This window comes from Anomaloglossus baeobatrachus, chromosome 2 (assembly GCF_048569485.1).
Source record: "Anomaloglossus baeobatrachus isolate aAnoBae1 chromosome 2, aAnoBae1.hap1, whole genome shotgun sequence".
NCBI lineage: Eukaryota > Metazoa > Chordata > Amphibia > Anura > Aromobatidae > Anomaloglossus > Anomaloglossus baeobatrachus.
Window position 1 is genome coordinate 740033633 of NC_134354.1, and position 24301 is coordinate 740057933.

Consider the following 24301-nt stretch of genomic DNA (forward strand, 5'->3'; position numbering starts at 1 on the left):
TAACTATGAATTAAGCAAGAAGTGCCATCTTTTCACATGTGATACCTAGCCATGAGGGCTGCCTGGGGTCCGTGTCTCCACCCTGGGGACCGCCAGTGCACACGTGCATGAGAAATGTATGAATAATGCTGCATTGCTTTTATGACTTTGTATATTTTTATATATACACTGCTTCTTACTCACATATCCTCTATATTTTCCAGGAAAAAAGATTAAAGGAAAAGGCAGCGAAGAGAGAGGCCAAGAAGAAGCCAGAAGAGGTAAGACATCGGATTTTACAAGACTTCACATTGCATTTCTTTTTAGTGGATGGAAGAAAATGCTGCAGATATAAAAAGGGAAAATGGGAAAAGGTGTGTGTGTGTGTGTGTGTGTGTGTGTGTGTGTGTGTGTGTGTGTGTGTGTGTGTGTGTGTGTGTGTGTGTGTGTGTGTGTGTGTGTGTGTGTGTGTGTGTGTGTGTGTGTGTGTGTGTGTATATGTATATATACACACACACACAAATACAAAGTGTGTGATGTGTGTTTTAATACACTACCGATTTTGCAAGTTTTCCCACTTACAAAGAATGGAGAGGTCTGTAATCATGGGTACACTTCAACTGTGACAGAAAGGATCCAAACAAAATGCAGAAAATCACATTGAGTTTAAATAATTTAATTTACATTGTATTGCATGAAATAATTATTTGATCACCTACCAACCAGCAAGAGTTCTGGCTGTCACGTTCCTGTTATTCTTTCTTTAAAAAGCCCTCCTACTCTGCACTCATTACCTGTATTATTTGCACATTTTTGAACTCATTACCTGTATAAGACACGTCCACACAATCATTCACTGTCCAAACTCTTCACCATGGCCAAGACCAAAGAGCTATATGAGGACACCAGAAGCAAAATTGTAGACCCAAACAGGGCTGGCATGGGCTGTTGGAGAATAGGCAAGCAGCTTGGTGGGAAGGCAACAACTGTTGGCACAATTATTAGAAAATGGAAGAAACACAAGATGACTGTCAATCAAACTCAGTCTGTGGCTCCATGCAAGATCTCGCCTGGTTCGGTTAGGCTTATTCTGAGACAGGTCAGGAATCAGCCCAGAACTACAGAGGAGGACCTTGTCAATGACCTGAACAGAGCTGGGACGACAGTCTCAAAGATTACTGTTAATAACACACTATGTCGTCATGGAATAAAATCCTGCGGGGCACGAAAGGTCCCCCTGCTCACTCCAGCACAAGTCCTGTCCCACTTGAAGTTTGTAAATGACCATCTGGATAATCCAGAGGAGCCACGGGTGAAGGTCATGTGGTCAGATAAGACAAAAAAAGAAAAAAAATCAACTTTTTGGTATCTGCTCTACTTGCCATGTTTAGAGGAAGAAGGGTGAGTACAACCCCAAGAACACCCTCCCAACCATAAAGCATGATGTGGAAACATCATTATTTGGTTGTGCTTTTCTTCAAAGGGGACAGGACGACTGCACCGTGTTGAAGGGAGGATGGATGGGGTCATGTATGGCAAAATTTTGTCCAACAACCTCCTTCCCTCAGTAAGAGCACTGAAGATGGGTCGTGGCTGGGTCTTCCAGCACGACAATGACCCGAAACACACAGCCAGGACAACTAAGGAGAGGTTCCATAAGAAGCATTTCAAGCTCCTGGAGTGGCCTAGCCAGTCTCCAGACCTGAATCCAAGAGAAAATCTTTGGAGGGAGCTGAAACTCAATGTTGCCCAATGACAGCCCCACAGCCTGAAAGATCTGGAGAAGATCTGTATGGAGGAGTCGCCAAAATCCCTGCTGCACTGTGTGCAAACCTGGTCAGGAACTACAGGAAACACCTTACCTCTGTTACTACAAACAAAGGTTTCTACGAAATATTAAGTTCTGTTTTTCTATTGTATCAAATAAATACTTTAACTTGCATTTTATTGCATGAAATATTATTTAAAAATCATACAACGGGATTTTCTGGATTTTTTTCTTTATTCGGTCTGTTACAGTTGAAGTTACCTAGGATAAAAATTACAGAACTCTCCAACAATCTTTGTAGGTGGGAAAATCGGCAGAGTATCAAATACTTATTTTACCCACCGTATATTATTTATAATATTATTTATTTATTTATTATTTATTTTTTTTTTTTTAATTACCTTTTTGCCTGAAAAGTTGATCGGACAGTGACCGTATTTTTTATTTATTTTGAAGCATCTAATCAGTGTGTGTGAAGGGCGGGGGCAGCATTGACATCGCCTATTATGATTGGTGGATCTGGTGTTATGAGTTTGTTTATAAAGGTTCTAGCTGTCAGTTTTCTTGCCTCTGATGATAATGAATCTGTTGAAAACTCTTCCTGAAGTGATAGGAAGTAGGAATCTAAAAAGCCCCCGTGGTCAGTGTGTAACTGCTACATTGCTAATTGATTTCTTCATCAATTTGGCTTTGTGTTCCCGGTCTTGCTGTCGTCCATGTCTGCTGGTTGTGTCCCTGATCTCCCGCCTGTAGATTCCCAGCATCCAGCGTGCGCCCCTTCTCACTGCTCATCACGCCCTGAACAATGCGGATAATTATCTATACAGCTGTTGAAATTGGAAATAATTATTCCGTCACGAGAGATGAAAAATCTTGTACTACTAACTATTAAGAAGCACTTTGTCTTTTAACAAAGCCTCTAAATGTGAATCTTTCTGGAGCTCGGCGCCGCCGCAAGGATTTACCGTACATCATTTTCTATTGTAGGGGAAAAAAAAATTCTGATTGCCGGCTCTCTACACTCTTATCTGAGAGTCGTGAGCCGTAGCAATGAAGACCTCCACCTGTACAGTAAACTATCTTATATCCAAGAGGGAAACGTCAACTTCATTCTATAATAAACCTGATCTGATAAATCAATGAATGGTAATTATATTGGCCGTACATGTTCAGTGACATCGGAGCAACGATCCTTCTGCAAATGTGTGTTTGTGTATATATACAATATTATGTATATAGGTGTGTGTAATATATATATATATATATATATATATACATATATATATATATATATACATATATATATATATATATATATATATATATATATATATATATAACGCACACACACACACACACACACTACAACTATACAACTATATATATATATATCACACCATGAAGAGAAAGACATGGATCGCACATCCCAAAAAATACAATGATCTAAAGCCGCTAGGCAAAAAATTAAATAGAACATGTGGTTCTTTTGTTACCATTCTGATCAGATTGTATGAAACCCACTGCCACGTCACTGCAAACCTCTTGAGTGGGTCCCTATTCTAAACCTTTTAGTGCGGCACTGTGCACTAACCACCGCTGCAGTGACAAAGCACCAGCAGGGCAGGTGACCTGATGCCTAACAGCACCCATGCTGCAAGGTGAAGCCCCCAAGGCTCCATATCTATAGAGAACATGCACGCACGCATGCCCACAAGCACATTGTGTGTGTGTGTGTGTGTGTGTGTATGTGTGTATGTGTGTATGTGTGTATGTGTGTATGTGTGTATGTGTGTATGTATGTATATATATATATATTATATATATATATATATATATATATATATATATATATAGTATATATATATATATATATATATATACATATAAATAAATAATCTGGAGAGACAATTTGAGTATTTCCTAGAAGGGCATGGCAGCTATAAGCTATAAGAAAAGTGTTCCCCCATGGTCCCCACATAGCTTTCTCATGAGCCAAATCAGACACCCCATACTTTGCACTAACGAGGGGCAAGCACCCCGAAACACCGTGTCTGCAAATTGGGATTCTGATCTGGCTTATATATCCTGAGTCATAATGCAAAGGATTGTTAAAAATCCACTTGTGACTTTTAGGATCGCTACTTCCAATAGGTGGCGCTGTGCTAGAGTTTGTCTCCTTTACTGGAGAGACAATTTGTGTGTATGTATGTATGTATGTATGTATGTATGTATATGTGTGTGTGTATGTGTGTATGTATGTATTTTATATGTATATATTTTTTATATATTTTTTAATATATGTGTGTGTGTGTGTGTATACAGTCATGGCCAAACGTTTTGACAATGCTACAAATATATTAATTTTTACAAAGTCTACTGCTTAAGTTTTTCTAATGGCAATTTGCATATACTCCAGAATGTCATAAAGAGTGATCAGCTTAACAGCAATTACTTGCAAAGTCAATATTGGCTAAGAAAATGAACTTTAACCCCCAAAGCACATTTCAACATCATTGCATTCCTGCCTTAAAAGGAGCAGCTAACATTGTTTTAGTGATTGTTCCATTAACACAGGTGTGGGGTGTTGATGAGGACAGGGCTGGCGATCAATCAGTCATGATTAAGTAAGAATGACACCACTGGACACTTTAAAAGGAGGCTGGTGCTTGGTATCATTGTTTCTCTTCAGTTAACCATGGTTATCTCTAAAGAAACACGTGCAGCCATCATTGCTCTGCACAAAAATGGCCTAACAGTGAAGAGTATCGCAGCTACAAAGATTGCATTTCAGTGAACAATCTATCGCATCATCAAGAACTTCAAGGAGAGAGCTTCCATTGTTGCCAAAAAGGCTCCAGGGCGCCCAAGAAGGACCAGCAAACGCCAGGACCGTATCTTAAAACTGTTTCAGCTGCGGGATCGGACTACCAGCAGTGCCGAGCTAGCTCAGCAATGGCAGCAGGCTGGTGTGAGTGCTTCTGCACGCACTGTGAGGCGGAGACTGCTTGAGCAAGGCCTGGTTTCAAGGAGGGCAGCAAGAAGCCACTTCTCTCCAGAAAAAACATCAGAGACCGACTGTTATTCTGCAAAAGGTACAGAGAGTGGACTGCTGAGGACTGGGTAAAGTCATTTTCTCAGATGAATCCCCTTTTCGATTGTTTGGAACATCTGGAAAACAGCTTATTAGGAGAAGAAGAGGTGAGCAGTGTGGAGACACGGGGGGTCAGTGGGTGCTCTCGTCCACTAAAACCCGCCGCCTTTAGAAAGACAGCGTGGCTCAGGGCTCATCCCACTGAACGCCGGCCTCCTTAACCATGGGCGGAACACTACTCAGACAACACAGGGTGAGGGAACCACAATAATTAGACTTTATTGGATCCCCAAACAATTAACGGCACATAACACATAACCAGCAAAACACACAAATGTAACAGGCAACAGAGTCTCCTCCTTCCGCTGGCTTACCAGGGATTTAGAATGTCCATGCCTAAGAGCTTCCAGGGCTATTTACTCCAATCCAGCAGCACCCCGCTTTTGGCGGGCACCCACCGAGAAAGGAATAGCGCCAGATTTAGGAAGCTGTGTGAGGTCTGCAAAGTCTGTAGCCAGGTCACTGAACTGTCCCAACCTGAGTGTCCTCCTTAGGTAGTCCTGGAATGATGTTACAATCCTGGCAGCTGGAGTCGAAATCCCTAGGCTGTGGATATGGTCTCCAACCGGAACCGGAGCCCCTAGATTGAAGCCATAAGATATCCTGATCCTCTAGTCAGCTCCTGAGAGCTTAGACTGGATCCATCAGCATCCATCAACAACCTGGTGGCTTAAAGAAATCCCTTTTATAGCCACAGCCTTCCACTTGGATGCACTGCGTCCTCATCGATTGGTTGGACAAGATCGCCTCTCCCATTGGATGAATCTCAAGCTGCATGGACAATGTTCATTCAAATGATGTCTACAGAAAGACTGAGGGTGTACATGTAGTCTGGAAGTCACAGACTAGATAATAGCTACTAAGGTAATTTACATTAGATTAGCAATACACAACTACAATGCAATGATTACTGGAATTGTCTGGAGAAACAATACGTCTGGCTTTCAGTGGCCAACACAATTACATGAGTCAACAAGAGTCTTTTAAAAACAATGAGGGACTTATCACCCGTCTATAGACAATCTATCATGCTGTCTGGCTGAATTTTAAGAAACTTTAACCCATGAGAGTCCATGTCGTCACAAGCGCTACCACCAGTCTTGTCTCATGCCAACTGTTAAGCATCCTGAAACGATTCATGTGTGGGGTTGCTTCTCAGCCAAGGAAATCTGCTCACTCACAGTCTTGCCTAAAAACACAGCCATGAATAAAGAATGGTACCAGAATGTCCTCCAAGAGCAACTTCTCCCAACTGTCCAAGAGCAGTTTGGCGCCCAACAATGCCTTTTCCAGCATGATGGAGCACCTTGCCATAAAGCAAAGGTGATCACTAAATGACTCATGGAACAAAACATAGAGATTTTGGGTCCATGGCCTGGAAACTCCCCAGATCTTAATCCCATTGAGAACTTGTGGGCAATCATCAAGAGACGGGTGGACAAACAAAAACCAACAAATTCTGGCAAATTGCATGCATTGCTTATGCAAGAATGGACAGCTATCAGTCAGGATTTGGTCCAGAAGTTGATTGAGAGCATGCCAGGGAGAATTGCAGAGGTCCTGAAGAAGGGTCAACACTGCAAATATTGACTTGCTGCATTAACTCATTCTAACTGTCAATAGAACCTTTTGGTACTCATAATATGATTGCAATTATATTTCTGTATTTCGCCTGCACCCCGCTGATGAAGCTTTGGCGACACGCGCGTCGGGGTTGAAGGATACTTACCTACCCAGCTCTGAACTACCATTGATAGGCCCTCACCATGGGTAAGTCTGTAAACTGCTGTTTGGTGATTTGACTGTTTGACCACATGGTGTTCCCCTCATATATTACACTGGCTATTTATACTTTCTTGCTAGGGATCATGATGGGTTAAATTTGGGCAGTTCCTTGATGGGTGGGCGTGTAAAGAATCCACCTTACCTCATTTGTATACTATATGAAAAAATGAATTTTATCTTTCTGAATCCTAATAAAATTTGATATTTTTACAATTGAATAAGTCTCCTATACGTGTTTTACACGAGTGTGTTGGTTGAATTGGGAGTATATTCCATGATATCCGTTTATATGGGGATTGTAATATAGTCTATTAGGATGAAACTACAATATGGTACCTTCCCCTTTCTATCTGTGCTATTTATGATAGTATATTTCTGTATGTGATGTAAACATCAGACAAACACAATTAAAAACCAGAGGGCAACAGATCATGTGAAAATATCATTTTGGTGTCAGTCTCAAAACTTATGGCCATGACCGTATACACTAATCACTATTTACCGCAGAGTATATGCTACTTTTCAGATTTATGTCTTAGTAGTGAAACAAATAGAAATCTGAGGTTCTTTTTAATACCAGAGTCCGTCCTGGTTATTATTTTGGGGGACGCTATTCCAGTCCTTTGTGCTGGTTTACATTTACAATGCGCATAATTCATTTTAATTGACTTCTTACCAGTAATTAGCGTTAGCGTTTATTACTTCAGTCACCTGTAAATGAAGGATTTCCTGGATGAACAGATGTTGTGCCGCCGTATTATAGACTGCAGAAGTGATTGCACAGACGTCAGGCCGGTGCCTGATCGAGAGCCGGCAGCCTGCGGGGGATCGCGGTCCTGGGCTTGACGTACACGTCTGATCTCTGCCATTGCTAGTCAATACCAATGAGAAGCGAGCGTGTCGTGCTGATCAACGGTCTCACCGTAGGTTTATTTTTGGACCAATGGTGTTTAAGTAAATGATGTACTGATATGGCAGTTCTGCACATCCAATAGAAGGGGCAAGGTTTGGGCTGTGTAACAGGAATCCTCCAGACCACCCCTTTAAATCTCCACCTTAATTATTGAACTGTGAGTTCAGGCTTTGTAATTTAGGGAGGGAAATATGGAAATGGCTTATATCCGTTTCTTTGGGCCCATTTGGACAGGATGATTTTGTGAATGAACCTTCCCTGGAACTGTCATTTTTCAGTTTCTGGCTGATCTAAAGAACAGGTAAAATGCTTATTTGTCAAGTAATATTATTTTTAAGCTTAGTCGGCTACCGGCTTGTATGTGATCGCTCGGCGGTTATTTAATGGCCGCGATTGTACTTTATAAACCCAGCTTTTGTCTAATTAATCTACTAAATAGTAAACCTTACAGTAAAGATATTTAGCACTCATTCCAATACAGAGCCTGAGAAAGTTATTCCGTGGGACACCATTGTCCTTTTAAGGCCCAGTGCACACACGCTGAGGGTTTTTAAAATCTGCATGCCTCTCCTGAAGCCAGCAAAGTCTATGGGATTTTTGAATCTTACTCTCTTCCTGCGCTCCCCTGCTTGTGCGCTCCCCTGTTCGTGCGCTCTCCTGCTCGTGCGCTCTCCTGCTCGTGCGCTCTCCTGCTCGTGCGCTCTCCTGCTCGTGCGCTCTCCTGCTCGTGCGCTCTCCTGCTCGTGCGCTCTCCTGCTCGTGCGCTCTCCTGCTCGTGCGCTCTCCTGCTCGTGCGCTCTCCTGCTCGTGCGCTCTCCTGCTCGTGCGCTCTCCTGCTCGCGCGCTCTCCTGCTCGCGCGCTCTCCTGCTCGCGCGCTCTCCTGCTCGCGCGCTCTCCTGCTCGCGCGCTCTCCTGCTCGCGCGCTCTCCTGCTCGCGCGCTCTCCTGCTCGCGCGCTCTCCTGCTCGCGCGCTCTCCTGCTCGCGCGCTCTCCTGCTCTATCCTGCTCTCTCCTGCGCTTTTTCTCTCTCCTGCGCTTTTTCTCTCTCCTGCGCTCTTTCTCTCTCCTGCGCCCTTTCTCTCTCCTGCGCCCGCTCTCTCCTGCGCCCTCAAAAAAAATTAAAAAAAAAACAATTCGGGTTTTTGATGAGGTTTTTTGCCAAAATGTGCAGATTGGCTGCAGCATGTTCACACAGCCTAAAAGTTTTTGTGTCTCTGTAACGACCACAACGTTTTTACTTTTCGGGATCAGCTCCGGCCGATGAGTCCGGGTATGAAGTCATTTGAGGCAGATAAGCGCACGTTTCGTCCTATTGACTTTACGCGCTCGGCTCATAGTTTATGAAGTTCCTCCGGACAGGCCGGGTGTGCCGACACTGAATCAGGAAAAGATGCTTAATAGTGTCACCGTGTCCCCGTGATAAAACCAATTTGTCATCCGGGTGTCACCCTGTGAAATAAGCAGTTGATGAACTTCTCACAGACGCGACGTGGAGTTTTCCTGGAGTCACTGAGCAGAATCGTTCGTCTCGGAGTCCAATTTATTCAGTAGTCGGTGATGAAATGACACGCAGCGCGGCCGTGCGTCTTATCCCCACACGTCTTCCAGGATTATCCGAAGAATTTAATCAACTTTTAGTGTGTTCGTTAAACACGGCTATACGCTCGTACATCTCTAATGCTACGCCTCGTCCCCCGATCAGTCCAGTGCGACAAGATGACAGACAGAGGAGGTGACAAAATGTTTCCTTTGTCGGCTGTGTCCAGCCTTAACATTTCTGGAAGAGTTTTAATATGAACAATTTGCCCTGGTGCCCATTAGGTATACTGTATTCCTTTTTTTTATTGGATGAATCTGTTAGGTTTTTAATATTCAATCTGAGAGAACCATGGTGTAGGGGCAGAGAGCCTGATTCCAACGATGTGTCACTTGTTCAGCAATTTGCTGTAGTTTCATTACAATCAGTGTTTTAGGAGAGTATCACAGCAGGACTAGGGCTCACGAGCACACCAGTACAGCCGTATAACCCCGCCCACCCCTGACAGGATGTTGCCAATCAGTGCTGTGGGGTTATGCACAGCTCCGCATTCTGACCACTGCTCCAGAGAAAACCGGGATCCTGTCATACCTGGAGCAAGCAGCCCAGTAAGTGACACATCCCTGGAATTAGGGTCTTAGCCTCTACATTGTTCTGCTCTCAGATTACATGAGAAAAAAACCTGCTGACAGATTCCCTTTTAAAGGACTTGTCTGATTTTCTGAACAAGGGTGCTGGCTTGCTAGGTGGTGATGTATTCCTGTTTGACATTTTTGGACAAGCAGCTTTCAGCTTTGTGCCTTGCGCTCGCCACTTCTGGTGTTTTAGGAGATTATTCCTGCAGGACTAGGGCTCGCATCCACACCAGCCATCTAATCTGTATAACCACACCCACCCATGACAAAGCTGTCAATCAGTGGTGTGGGTGGGGTTATGTACATCCCCGCATTCTGACCACTGCAGCAGAGAAAACAGGGATTCTATCATAACTGGAGCAAGCAGCCCAGTAAGTGACAATCAGGATCTCAGCCTCTACATCATGCTACCCTCAGATTACATAGCAAAATCCTGCTGACCGATTCCTTTTATAGGAGTTCTCTGATCTCCTGAACAAGGGTGATGATGTATTCCTATTCGACATTTTTGGACAAGCAGGTTTCAGCGTTGTGCCTTGTGCCCGTCACCGCTTGGCGCAGGTGTGAGCCTCCGAGCTGCGTATATGGCACGCACATTGCAATTAAAACAAATTTCAAGTCAGAAGCAATCTGCTTCCATCAGGATGCTAACAATGGCTGCCGTTCTCTCCCGGGCTCTATGGTAACTGGATAATTGCGCGCCGGTGATGACAGAGCAGATGTGGACACCGGTGGAGTTGCCACCTACAAAGACGTTTTGAGAATTTTTCAATTGTAACCACGGAAACCTGAAAATGCCACATTCAAAAAGTGCAGATTGGACTCCGCGGGATAATAATCTTTAATTTTTCCCCTCCCGCCTTAAGAGCGGTGACTAATTTTTTTTTTATTACGTCAAGCCCTGGATGACTACAGTCTTCTCCTCCGTCCTGTGCACCTGATCGGGCCAACATCATCATGGGGTTTTGTTCTTTTCGCAGCCGCCCGCTGATTAGTTAAGGAACATTTCGCATAGGGTGAGTTGTTCTGTGTTTCACCGAAAAAAAAACGTAGGTTTTATATGTCAAGTGGCATTTCATGACGCATTTTGTGTTCGTGATTTGTGCACCCCGTCTTTGATCCTTTTTTTTTTTTTTTTTTTTATATAGCACAGCTGTTTGCATTGTATTAGTTTCTTTTACTGCACAGCGATGGTTTATATGTCAGGGCTTTTATTTTATAGAAAATGCCACATATTAGTCATGAAGTCTGCTAAGTTACAGCCTTGGTCACTGTACAAGGTAAAACTGCTTTAAGTGCACAAACAGTCTGTGTTCAGGACTGTCTCCCCCGCTGCCGCCGTCCCTCTGTCTCCCCCGCTGCCGCCGTCCCTCTGTCTCCCCTGCTGCCGCCGTCCCTCTGTCTCCCCCGCTGCCGCCGTCCCTCTGTCTCCCCCGCTGCCGCCGTCCCTCTGTCTCCCCCGCTGCCGCCGTCCCTCTGTCTCCCCCGCTGCCGCCGTCCCTCTGTCTCCCCCGCTGCCGCCGTCCCTCTGTCTCCCCCGCTGCCGCCGTCCCTCTGTCTCCCCCGCTGCCGCCGTCCCTCTGTCTCCCCCGCTGCCGCCGTCCCTCTGTCTCCCCCGCTGCCGCCGTCCCTCTGTCTCCCCCGCTGCCGCCGTCCCTCTGTCTCCCCCGCTGCCGCCGTCCCTCTGTCTCCCCCGCTGCCGCCGTCCCTCTGTCTCCCCCGCTGCCGCCGTCCCTCTGTCTCCCCCGCTGCCGCCGTCCCTCTGTCTCCCCCGCTGACGCCGTCCCTCTGTCTCCCCCGCTGACGCCGTCCCTCTGTCTCCCCCGCTGCCGCCGTCCCTCTGTCTCCCCCGCTGACGCCGTCCCTCTGTCTCCCCCGCTGACGCCGTCCCTCTGTCTCCCCCGCTGACGCCGTCCCTCTGTCTCCCCCGCTGACGCCGTCCCTCTGTCTCCCCCGCTGACGCCGTCCCTCTGTCTCCCCCGCTGACGCCGTCCCTCTGTCTTCCCGTCTCCCCCCCCCTCCCACACGCCGTCCCTCTGTCTACACCCACGGGCAGTCCCTCTGTCTTCTCATCTCCCTCCCACACGCCGTCCCTCTGTCTTCCCGTCTCTCCCCCCTCCCACACGCCGTCCCTCTGTCTTCCCGTCTCTCCCCCCCTCCCACACGCCGTCCCTCTGTCTTCCCGTCTCTTCCCCCTCCCACACGCCGTCCCTCTGTCTTCCCGTCTCTCCCCCCTCCCACACGCCGTCCCTCTTGTCTTCCCGTCTCTCCCCCCTCCCACACGCCGTCCCTCTGTCTTCCCGTCTCTCCCCCCTCCCACACGCCGTCCCTCTGTCTTCCCGTCTCCCCCCCTCCCACACGCCGTCCCTCTGTCTTCCCGTCTCTCCCCCCTCCCACACGCCGTCCCTCTGTCTTCCCGTCTCCCCCCCTCCCTCACGCCGTCCCTCTGTCTACACCCACGGGCAGTCCCTCTGTCTTCTCATCTCCCTCCCACACGCCGTCCCTCTGTCTTCCCTTCTCTCCCCCCCCTCCCACACACCGTCCCTCTGTCTTCCCGTCTCTTCCCCCCCCCCCTCCACACGCCGTCACTCTGTCTACCCCTCCCCACTCTACAGGCCGTCCCTCTGTCTACCCCCCTCATTAATTGACAATGCAGTTTAGCAGACAGGAGAGCAGGAGCAGTAGCACACAGATACTCCCCCAGAGAGTGGAGGGCTTGTGGTGGTCCCTGTGATGTGATTACATTTTCAGAAGTCAGACGATGTAATTTATGAATGGCGATTTGCAGTGACTGTATATATCCCATCCAATGAGACAATCCTCTGAAATTGCAGGGACCCGCTGAAGCCTTGTGGCCGTGCTCTTCCTGACCTATATCTGCTCCTCAGTTGTAGACCGTGTATTTGTGTACATTGTCTCTGTCCCGCTCGTGCTGTATGGGCAGGCGTGCTGTATGGGCAGCCGTGCTGTATGGGCAGGCGTCCTGTGGTAGCCGTGCTCTGTATCTTGGTGAGCGATGGCCGCCCGTACTGTCTCCTCGTCTGACCTCCGCACGGAAATGCAAATTGTTCCCAAGGAAACTGAAAGTCATCCCTGCTCTATATCCCATTACAGGACATCTAGGGTTAATGTATCGCTTTCCAAGAAATGGAGATACGGTATAATTCAGGGGTGGAGGCCGGTGTAAGCAGCTCATCATCCGGCATCATGTCCTTTTTGTTCATAGCGTAAGGGAATATGTAATGAAAGCATTGTCCTGAAATACACGTTCATCCTCTATCGGTGAATGTAAACAATGTCTGAACGAGACCTTAGGCTAAGTTCACATTTCCGTTGATTTGTATCAGTCACATGCGTCGCTTGACGCATGTGACTGATGCGCTGTTCAACGCTGTACAACGGATGACAAAGAACAGAATTCTTTGTCGGATTCCGTTGTGTGCGGGGGGCGGAGTTCGGGGGCAGAGCGGGGGGCGGGGCCAGGCGCTGAGGATGTCAGTGGAAGTGCTGCGGTCTGCATGGCTGGGGACAGGTGAGTGTATCTGTGAGTGAGTGAGTGTGTGTATGTGCATGTATGTATGTATGTATGTATGTATGTGTGTGCACATGCAAAGTGCGGGAGGGGGCGGAGCCGAGCGGGGGGCGGGGCCAGGCGCTGAGGATGTCAGTAGAAGTGCTGCGGTCTGCATGGCTGGGGACAGGTGAGTGTATGTGTGAGTGAGTGTGTGTATGTGCATGTATGTGTGTATGTATGTGTGTGTGTGCACATGCAAAGTGCGGGAGGGGGCGGAGCCGAGCAGGGGGCGGGGCCAGACTAGGGTGTCAGTGCTTGTCTGCATGGCTGGGGACAGGTGTGTGTGTGTGTGTGTGTGTGTGTGTACATACATGTGCGGAGTGTGGGAGGGGGCGGGGCCGAGCGGGGAAGTGTCGGCCTCCCTGCACACGTAACCAGCCTAAATATCGGGTAACAGCAAAGCACCCGATGTTTACCTTGGTTACCCGATATTTACCTTGGTTACGGGCCTACACCGCTTAGCGCTGGCTCCTTGCACCGTAACCAGGGTAAATATCGGGTAACCAACCAAAGCTGGTGACGTGTGCAGGGAGCCAGAGAGCATGCGCAGCGAAATCCGACGGATCTCGCTGCTCAAAAAACGTTACATGCTGCGTTCCTCCCGCCCGGCGGTCAGTCGTTCCACGACTGATCAGTCGGGCGGAGGGTGCAACGCAGCATCATCAGTCACAATCCGCTGCTCATACAAGTCTATGGGAGCAGCGGAATCCGCTAAACGGATTCCGCTGTTTACAAGAGCAGCGGATTGTGACTGATTGATAGATTTTAGCGGAAATGTGAACTTAGCCTTAGTGTTTTGTGAGACCCTCGGAAAAAAAAGTCAATTTATTTTATTCACTTATATAGAGCCTTTAATTCCATAGCACTTTACAGACGTGATCATCACTGTCCCCATTGGGCTCACAATCTAAGGTCCCTATCACTATGTCTATGGAGAGTTGATAGAAACTAGAGAACCCGGAGGAAACACGCAAACACGGAGTGAACATACAACTGCTTGCATGTCACAGGTGACAGTCTTGTGGTGCCCGGCAATAGAAGGTCAAAGCGTTTGGCTGCACAAAATGCTCTCTAATGTTTTGTTGTTCCTGCTGTCAGTATTCAGTGTACTAGGTATCTCCTCTGATGGGTTTTCATCTTTTTACCTTTAAGACCCAGCTCCTCTTCCCTTCAGCTGCTAATCATGTGTATTCCCCTTGGGTTTAAAGACTCGAATATTCCTTGGACTTGTACTGGATTTATTCAGTTCATTCTAGCTCTGGATGCAAGCAGGTGGCTTGCAGTCATCTGTAGTATTGTTTGTTGTAACTTTGCTGAACTTCTACCTGAGTGAGTAGTTCATGCATTTTCCCCTGTGTGGCCCCCTTGTGTCTTCTCTAGTGTTTTATGGGGTTATTATTATTATTTATTATTATTATTTATTTATAGAGTACCATTAACTCCATGGTTGATGAAGAGCTCATCCCACCCGTTCCCTATTTAGGGCCCAAACCTTAGGTTCCACTCCTATGCACTGAGCCGGATACCTGACCCTAGGTATCCTATCTAGGGTGGTGAGGGACCCCAGGGACCAGCAGTGGGCTTGGTCAGGGGTCACCTTCTCTAGACACAGGGTTTCCCTACCCTTTTGCCGTTCACTTGGTACTTTCCCATATCTAGCGTGACACTGCAGATGTTGTCTTTGGTGGGATTTGAATTCATGACCCCAGCAGTGACCACTGATCCACCATACCATGCTAACCACTGAGCCACTGTGCTGCCCTAATTGCTCAGTAATTTTTAATGCACAGAAAAGACAATGTGGCAGACCAGCCGGACTCGCTCTCTCCACGCTTGCAAATTTGAGTGTGGCTTTTTAATGCAGATTTGGTGCAGATTGTGGCACAGATCTGCATGTGTATCTTCATCCCAGCAAAGTCAATGAGAATCCTGAAGTGCTGCGCACACACTGCTTATTGTTCACTTGCAGATTTAGTGCAGAAAATAACTTGAAGCGCGTCAATACTTGGAGCGTTTTTCCTACGTTTTTTAGCCCTTCCACCCATTGACTTCATTAAAAAAAAAAATGCATGGTACAAAAGCGCATTCATTTTTTAATGCATTTTTCTGCCAGACAGTGCAGATTTCATGCAGAAAACTTCTGCACCAAATCTGCAACATGCGGACCTAGCCTAAGGCTATGTGCCCACGGGACTCTGTACCCGCGGATTTTGCCGCGAAAAACCTGCGGATTTATCTGGATTTTCTAGATAAATCCGCAGGTTCTAGTACAGACAACTTCCCATTTTATCCTATGGGATTTGGGGAGTGCAGTATCAATGCTGCGGAATATGCTGTGAATGTCCCGCAGCCGCACGTAACTGCATGTCAATTATTTATGCGGAATTCCCGCTCCTCCACTATGGAGATACAGGGCGGGAAATCCCCAGGAATTCTGAACGAAATCGGCACTGTTTCCGCAAGTTTACCGCAACAATATACCGCAGCATTGGAGAGCTGTGGATTCCGGGGAGCTGCTGCTGTAAACCTGCGTAAAAGTCCGCGGGTACATAGTCCTCTGGGCACATGGCCTAAGGCTATGTGCGCACGTGTGCGCTCTGCACCGCACCGAAAATGTGCGCTTCAGAGCGCAGCTGAAAAGCTGCGTTCTGAAGCGCATGGTGCCGGCAGATTCGTGCGCTCTGCATGCTGCCTCTCCCTATAGACAGCATGCAGAACGCACGGAAGAAGTGACATGTCACTTCTTAGAACGCAGCGATTCGGGCAGCAGCCGAATCGCTGCGTTCTAACATGCCACGTGCGCACGGCTCCTGCACAATCTCCATAGATTGTGCAGGGGACGCAGGATGCATGCAGTTACGCTGCGGTGCAGAACGCAGCGTAACTGCATGTAATACGCACACGTGCGCACATAGCCTAAAAGTGTGTTTATGTGGTGGGTGCCACTTTCTCTCTTTTTGGGCATTATAGTTGTTTTTTGTCGTTTCCCCATTTGGATGACCACCTCCGTTCATATACATTCACACCTCCACCCATAATTAATGATCGCGCCGAGACATTATATTTTTTCTGCACTTGTACATTTTTCTTTCCTGGTAGCCCACTGTGCCGGAAAGGGCAAGAACTCCTTGGATCCTTAGCTGCCCTTCTCCTTATAAAATAATGTAGTAGCTGACCTTATAACATGCCGCTACCTGTGTCTCCTCCGCTGTGGATGGCTTCTGTACATTTACTGAATAGGTTCCCCTCGGAAAATGTCTCCTCTTCATCCAAGAGAATTACTGGTGGCAATTACTGTTCCGCCATGGTCCATTCAATGAATAAGATTCCCGGCGTATCTGGAGGTATGACAGTTGATTTTCTACCTGACGGATGAATTCCCCGAGGGCTCTTCGTGCTGTCACACAGCGAGCGTGGCTACTGACCATCGCCGTTCATGTGGCTGTCATATCCAGAATACAACTGTCATCTCTTTAAGGGTGTGCATACTGAGCGATCACATCCACTCGTACTGCTGGAAATGGCAAAGAAATGCCAGAAAAGTCTCATTATTCATTATTTATCAGCTTTGTTTTATTATACCTTTTTTTATGGTGTATAGTACAATTAGAGAGGACTGAGAAATAACATGCCTTTTTGATGATTGCTCGGTGCTAAACGTATGAGATTTTAAAAACTATGTACAAGAGATTTAACAAATGAAAAGTGGAGCAGCGAGTAAGAGCACCTGTTGTTTCTGGGGACCTTTATGATTGGCTGCTGTAGGCAACTGCTCTTTTCATTTGCACAATTTTTTTTTTTATTTTAACTAAATAGTGTTCATGGTCAACACCCAACTGGCATAGTGTTTAGAGAAAAAAAATAAATGTGAGCAATGGGAAGCAGAAATCTGTGCAGATTTATGACCTGTCTGTTTCAGTAAATTAATGGTTGTGTCATGGCCGTCTGACAATCCAGTGGCAGCGAGTGTTAGAAAATCCCAGAGATTGGCAGCATATGTTGTCATCTGACAGTTCCCTGTTTCTGCACCAGCGGACTCTAGGACCCTGGGAAACTGTCAGTTTTGTCTCTCAGTTGCCAGCCTCTGACTTCCTTTATAATCCTCACCCTGGGGGGATTTGGGTGCGGTTTATAGTTTGTTCCTGACTGAGCTGTGGAGAAGTCATCTACTGTTGCTCCAGACTTCTGTGGTTGCTGCAGCTCATACAAGTGTTGTCTTTTGCTATCTACCTGGCCCTGGTGATTGCTGTTGTGTTTCTCCCATGTGTCTTCCTTTAGTGATAGTGGTGTTGACAAAGAGCTCATACCTTCCTTCCTTACTTAGGGCTCAGCTCAGGGTTTGCCTAGAGCTGAGGTATTCCTGCTCAGCAACAGGTGAGGAACCTGTATAGGGCTGGTGAAGGCAGTTGCCTGCCTCTGACATCCTTTATAAACCTCACCCTATGGGGATTTGGGTGCAGTTTATAGTTCGTTCCTTGCTGAGTGCTGGAAAGGTTGTCTTCTGTTGCTCCAGACTCCTGTGGTTGGTGCAGCTCATACAAGTGTTGTCTTTTGCTATCTACCTGGCCCTGGTGATTGCTGTTGTTTTTCCCCTATATTGTTCCCTTGTCTTCCTTTAGTGATAGTGGTGTTGACAAAGAGCTCACACCCTCCATCCTTACTTAGGGCCCAGCTCAGGGTTTGCCTAGGGCTGAGGTATTCCTACTTGGCAACAAACAGAACCTTGCGGAACCTGTATAGGGCTGGTGAGGGCAGTGAGTGTGAGCTACAGGTTGATGTTGTTGCTAAAGCAAACAAGATTTTAGGGTGTATAAAAAGAGAGATTAGATCCCGTGATCCCAACGTATTGTTACCCCTCTATAAATCACTTGTAAGGCCACATCTGGAATACGGGATCCAGTTTTGGGCTCCACATTTTAAAAAGGACATTCAGAAGTTAGTCAGTTCAAAGGCGGGCAACTAGATTATTACAAGGAATGGAGGCCTCGCATATGATGACAGGTTGAAAAAGTTAGATATGTTTAGCTTAGAAAAAAGACGTCTCAGAGGAGATGTCATTTATATGTATAAATACATGTGTGGTCAATATAAAGGACTGGCACATGACTTATTTCTTCCAAAGACAATACTAAGGACCAGGGGCCACTCACTGCGAGTGGAAGAAAAGAGATTCCGGCAGCTAAATAGGAAAGGGTTCTTTACAGTTAGAGCAGTCAGACTGTGGAATGCCCTACCACAAGAGGTAGTAATGGCAGACACTATAACAGCTTTTAAACAAGGGCTGGATGATTTCCTCACTACACACAACATTGTTGGTTATAAATGACTTAGTGACTAAATGTAGAACTGGTGGAGGAAGGGGGAACTAGATGGACCTAGGTCTTTTTTCAACCTAAGTAACTATGTAACTATGATGTCAGGGGTCACCACTTCCGCCTTTCACTAGCGATAGGGGATTCCTTGCCCCTCCCCTTTGTGTTGTCCTATACAGCTGGTATAGCATCTATCCCCGGCCATGACATTACTGTTTTATAGCATCTTTTCTTTTAACGCGTTGTTCCTTATGGAATTTTCTAAATAGACAACTGGACGTTACCATTCACTTGTCAAAGAGGCGTGTTTGTATGTAGCCCTGCCGTTGTCAGCACTGATTGGATAATAGGAGACTGTGTAGGGACACGCCCCCAAACTGGAAACACACAGATGTCTAATTAGTCAATAGTTTCTAGGAGCAATAACCATGGAACGCACAACAGAGTAACAAGAAATGATGATACTGAATTATTTCATTATTTCACACAGAGTATACAATTATTCATTAAAGCAACCAGTCAGTATGTATGGCATCGGTACAACAGTATTCCATAGTTAGATTAGTGAATATCATATCAGCAAAGGTAGTTTTACTTTTGGTCAGCTATGAGCACATCTTGTTTAAAAGGAGCAGTCTCTTGCTCTAATATATATATATATATATATATATATATATATATATATATATATATATATATATATGTATGTATGTATGTATGTGTATATATATATATATATATATATATGTATGTATGTGTATATATATATATATATATATATATATATATATATATATATATATATATATATATATATATATATATATATATAATTTTTTTCCCTGTTATAAATGCCACTGTTCTTCTAAACAGTGTTATTTTTTTCATTTTTTTTGTGCCTCTCCAATCCAGATATATTGCCCCTTATTCCCTGAATGTTAATCGAGGATTGTTAGCCAACTGGGTGTGGCACTCAATTCTTATTTTTGGATGTCTTTGAGACCCGTACCCGGTTGGCTAGAAAGACCAGATTCCCCATCTGGGAAGAGTTGGCCATGTCTCAAGAACGGAGAGGGACAGGTACAAAATATAATGAACGCTAGATTCAGGAAACCTGCGGCATTTACACAATGTTAAAAAAAAAAAACAACAACTTATTTATGGCAAGTGATGAGTGGTCTTAAGTTTTCAACGAGGTTAAATAAATGGTCACACGGAGATCATTGAACTAGATGTAGGTGTGAAGTCCTTTTGCAGTGATGCACAGGCTAGAGCCAGGCGACACCATTGAGAAGTTGAGCATAGTCCACCTCAATCCATCTCCATGGTCCACCTCAATCCATCTCCATGGTCCACCTCAATCCATCTCCACGGTCCACCTCAATCTATCTCCACGGTCCACCTCAATCCATCTCCACGGTCCACCTCAATCCATCTCCACGGTCCACCTCAATCCATCTCCACGGTCCACCTCAATCCATCTCCACGGTCCACCTCAATCCATCTCCACGGTCCACCTCAATCCATCTCCACGGTCCACCTCAATCCATCTCCACGGTCCACCTCAATCCATCTCCACGGTCCACCTCAATCCATCTCCACGGTCCACCTCAATCCATCTCCACGGTCCACCTCAATCCATCTCCACGGTCCACCTCAATCCATCTCCACGGTCCACCTCAATCCATCTCCACAGTCCACCTTACTTGTAATGACCATTACTACATCCAATTTCACCATCACACTGCAATGTATCCGCATTTTGGGCACCCAGGATTCAATACTGAGTTAAATTTCGAATGTAAACTTAAGAGGTCCTCAGTGACTTGGTGTCCCGCTGGTGGGAACGGAAGTGTAATCCTTGAAGATATGTTAGATCTCGTGCATCCCAAACAACAAAAACATTTAAGATTTTTTATTTAAGAAAAATACAAGGTAAACCACAGATGTGCTTGCGGACAGATCTAGATTTTAACTTCTGATCTAACCGTACACAATTTAGCCTTTTGTCACCTTTCATGGATAAAAGGCTTTGGATGAAGCGTTTCCCAGAATTATACCCTGTTAGAAGTTACTGTAATCCAGACGTGGTACTGTCCTGCTTAATTGTTTCATTAGTAGCCGCCATATAACTGGTATTATGGTCCGAGCCATTATCCTCTTTTGTCACGGTAGCTGTGAACTCTTGAACATCTTCTCCTGGTGCCCACTATGACCCAAAGCATACCTATAGGTTAACATCTCGGGACGAGTCTTTGTATTTGGTGGCAACATTTAGGTTGTCTCATCTCGTTTCAGACCATGTCAGACTTTTTACCTCTCTCCTTTGTGCAAAATGTCATCGAACCTTGGGAATGGCCTTTATTGCAGCTGCCGTTCTAGAAGCGCATGTGCACACAATGCCTTTTTGACTCTGGCAACGTAACCCGCATCAAATTTGAACCAAAGATGCGTCAGAGAAACACTATTGTGTTTTTCTTCTGAAGAGTTGTCTTCAGTGTCTTTTGCGGCAGCGTTGCTACACTTTTTCTTTTTATTTCCTATAGATCATCATGGCATCTTCCAAGTGGAAACTGCCTAAAGAATGGTCTGGTCACTTTTTTGCCACTTAACGGCTTTCGAAGCCTAAGCGGTTAAAAGAAGTGACAAATCTGCATCGCATTGTCGTTTTTTTCAATGCTGTGCCTTATAGGCGTTCGTGTTTGTCGGCGGGGTTTTAGTGCTTCTTCAGGGGGGTTCTAGGCGGAGTCCACCTGAAAAAGACATCGTCTGCACATACCTGAAGACTAAGCCAACATTAGAATGAATAGTGTGAGGGAATTTTTTAGTTCTTGGTATTTTATGTTCTTGCTTCTTGTGATATGTCTCCATATTTCTAATTTATCTTGGTTTTGGCATTTCTCCTGGTTCTTCTCTTGGTAAATATTCGATGGGGGTTATGAACGTCCGCAGAGAAAGGTTAGAGCTCTGCATTTGTTGTGGCGCAGTGCCAGGCTGTACATTTAATAACACGGTCATGGAGTCCTACCGCAGAGATATATATGGTTGTTACTGAATTATACGGTTTATTAACACTCCTGGCCTTTTGTAAAAGATTCCTGGTATTTGCCAAAGTGGGTCAGGATCCTCGAATGAATCTCCGGCGTTATTCAGCTTTATCTTAATAACCGCAGACTGATCACCATACATTCGCCATAACAGACCTCTCCGCACCCTCCTCTAGGCACCATCAGGAAGGTGTGGAGATGCTGTGGTGTAGGCGGCCTCTGTGGTGAGCTCTGCTGCAAGCGATCCCTCTCATACCTCACAACTTAGGTCGTCCGTGGATGAGAAAAGTGGTATGTGGAGACCAAATCTGGATGGGAGATGCTACATATCAGACCACCTGAGTTCCTCTGGTACCTTTATTATTATAGAGGCCTCTATAATCACTGTTTGGAGGATACGATATCAGCAATCATTACTTACGAAGGCCTTACATAAGGAAAGTCTGAGAACTAGTGACTACGACGGTTCTAGTCCGGATCCGTGCGGCTGCGGGCTGAGAATACCAGCCCCCAGCTGGCTTTTATCTTGGCTGGGGATCAAAATTAGGGGTGACCACACATCGGAATTGTATTATTATTATTATTTATTATTATTTATTATTATTTATTTAAATAATTTAAAAAAAAAGCCACATGCGGTTTCTCTTAGGCCGGAGTCACACTTGCCAGGGATTCTCACGAGTCCGACGTTGCATCAGCCGGCACAGCCGCACACTCTCCTTACAGGAGTGGGCCGCATGTGTTTCCAGGTACATGCATGCTCATGTTCCGAGAGAGGCAGGCCGCGCCGGCTGCTGTCATGCCAGACTTGTACAAGTCTGACATCGCATCACCGGCAAAGCCACACACTCTTCTGACAGGAGCGTGCATGTGTTTCTGTCTACATGCACGCTCACCATACTGACCTGCAGACACTTGCATTGCTTTCCCTGCCCACTGGCTGTACTGGTGCCTGTGATCGGTTGCAGTCAGCTGACACTCAGGGTGGGGGCGCATGTAACTGTAACCAATTACACACGCCGGTGGGCGGGCAAAACAGTGAATATTGAATTGTCGGCTCCAGAAGAGAATAGCGTGAGCCGGAAGGATTATGCCGCAATGACACAGCCTAGGTGAGTATAATGCGATAATCCGAGCAGCTCTACTAGTGACCTGCTACTAGTGTGCTGTCTGACTGACGCGTCACTAAGAGCCAAGACACCATAGCAGCCCCCATCCTAGTTTAGCGCAGAATATGAACCATATTTTTTTAGCCTGAACTATAGGAGGCACTCTGCTATAGGAGGCACTCTGCTATAGGAGGCACTCTGCTAGAGGAGGCACTGTGCTAGAGGAGGCACTGTGCTAGAGGAGGCGCTGTGCTAGAGGAGGCGCTGTGCTAGAGGAGGCGCTGTGCTAGAGGAGGCGCTGTGCTAGAGGAGGCGCTGTGCTAGAGGAGGCGCTGTGCTAGAGGAGGCGCTGTGCTAGAGGAGGCGCTGTGCTAGAGGAGGCGCTGTGCTAGAGGAGGCGCTGTGCTAGAGGAGGCGCTGTGCTAGAGGAGGCGCTGTGCTAGAGGAGGCGCTGTGCTAGAGGAGGCGCTCTGCTATAGGAGGCGCTCTGCTATAGGAGGCGCTCTGCTAGAGGAGGCGCTCTGCTATAGGCGGCGCTGTGCTAGAGGCGGCGCTGTGCTAGAGGCGGCGCTGTGCTAGAGGCGGCGCTGTGCTAGAGGCGGCGCTGTGCTAGAGGCGGCGCTGTGCTAGAGGCGGCGCTGTGCTAGAGGCGGCGCTGTGCTAGAGGCGGCGCTGTGCTAGAGGCGGCGCTGTGCTAGAGGAGGCACTGTGTAAAATTTGCATGTGATGGAAATAAGTGTAGGGATCAATATACCAATGTTCATACTGAGTTGGACTATGGAGGTAATAGATAAAAAATAAGGTCCTGTTTGGGTACATGCCAACGCTCCAGACATGCTGCGTCCTGGATGCCACATGTACTCATCTGTGGGGCCATGAGTCTCCTCAGGAGACTGCAGCGGTCTGTGCCCACAATCAGGGTTTGGGTCTTTCTCTCTATTCTCCCTGCAGTGAACACTCGCAGCTCCACAGCAATAAATTGACATGCCGCAGCTCGGGAAGCCGCCCCGCAGGTGAGTGTATGCTGCGGGAAAAACAAGCACAGTGGGCATGGGATTTCTAGAAATCCATCCACTGTGCTTGTACCGCACAACGCAGCATGAACCCTCATCGTGGGCACGCTGGTGTTGCTATATACATGTTCACATTAGGTACACAAACAACTCTGAAATGTAAATACACACCAGTCGTGTACACAGATCTGCTGTCCGAACTGTATATATACAGTGGAGCCTTGGTTTAAGAGTAACCTTGTTTGAGAGCGTTTTACAAGACAAGCAAAGCTTTATACAAATTTGTAACTTGGTTTAAGAGCAATGCTTTGCAATAAGAGCAAATACTCACCGTGCACACTGCCGGTTTCATTCTTTCACTGCGCTCTGGAGGTAGCTTTCTATTCATATGTACTGTACACAGTATAGCATTGCACAGTACATAATATACCATATAGCATGTCTATCAATTTGCATTTGTGGATATAGTATTGTGCT

General features: G+C 46.4%; 1 protein-coding gene across 1 annotated transcript in view; it reads left to right on the forward strand.

Annotated features, from left to right (window-relative positions):
* The window catches only part of DDX10 (DEAD-box helicase 10), a 349483-nt gene that overhangs the window by 230467 nt on the left and 94715 nt on the right, over positions 1 to 24301 (forward strand). Inside the window, exon 16 of the mRNA XM_075337422.1 lies at positions 204 to 260. Within this exon, the coding sequence (XP_075193537.1) occupies positions 204 to 260 (57 nt within the window). The remainder of the gene's footprint in view (positions 1 to 203; positions 261 to 24301) is intronic.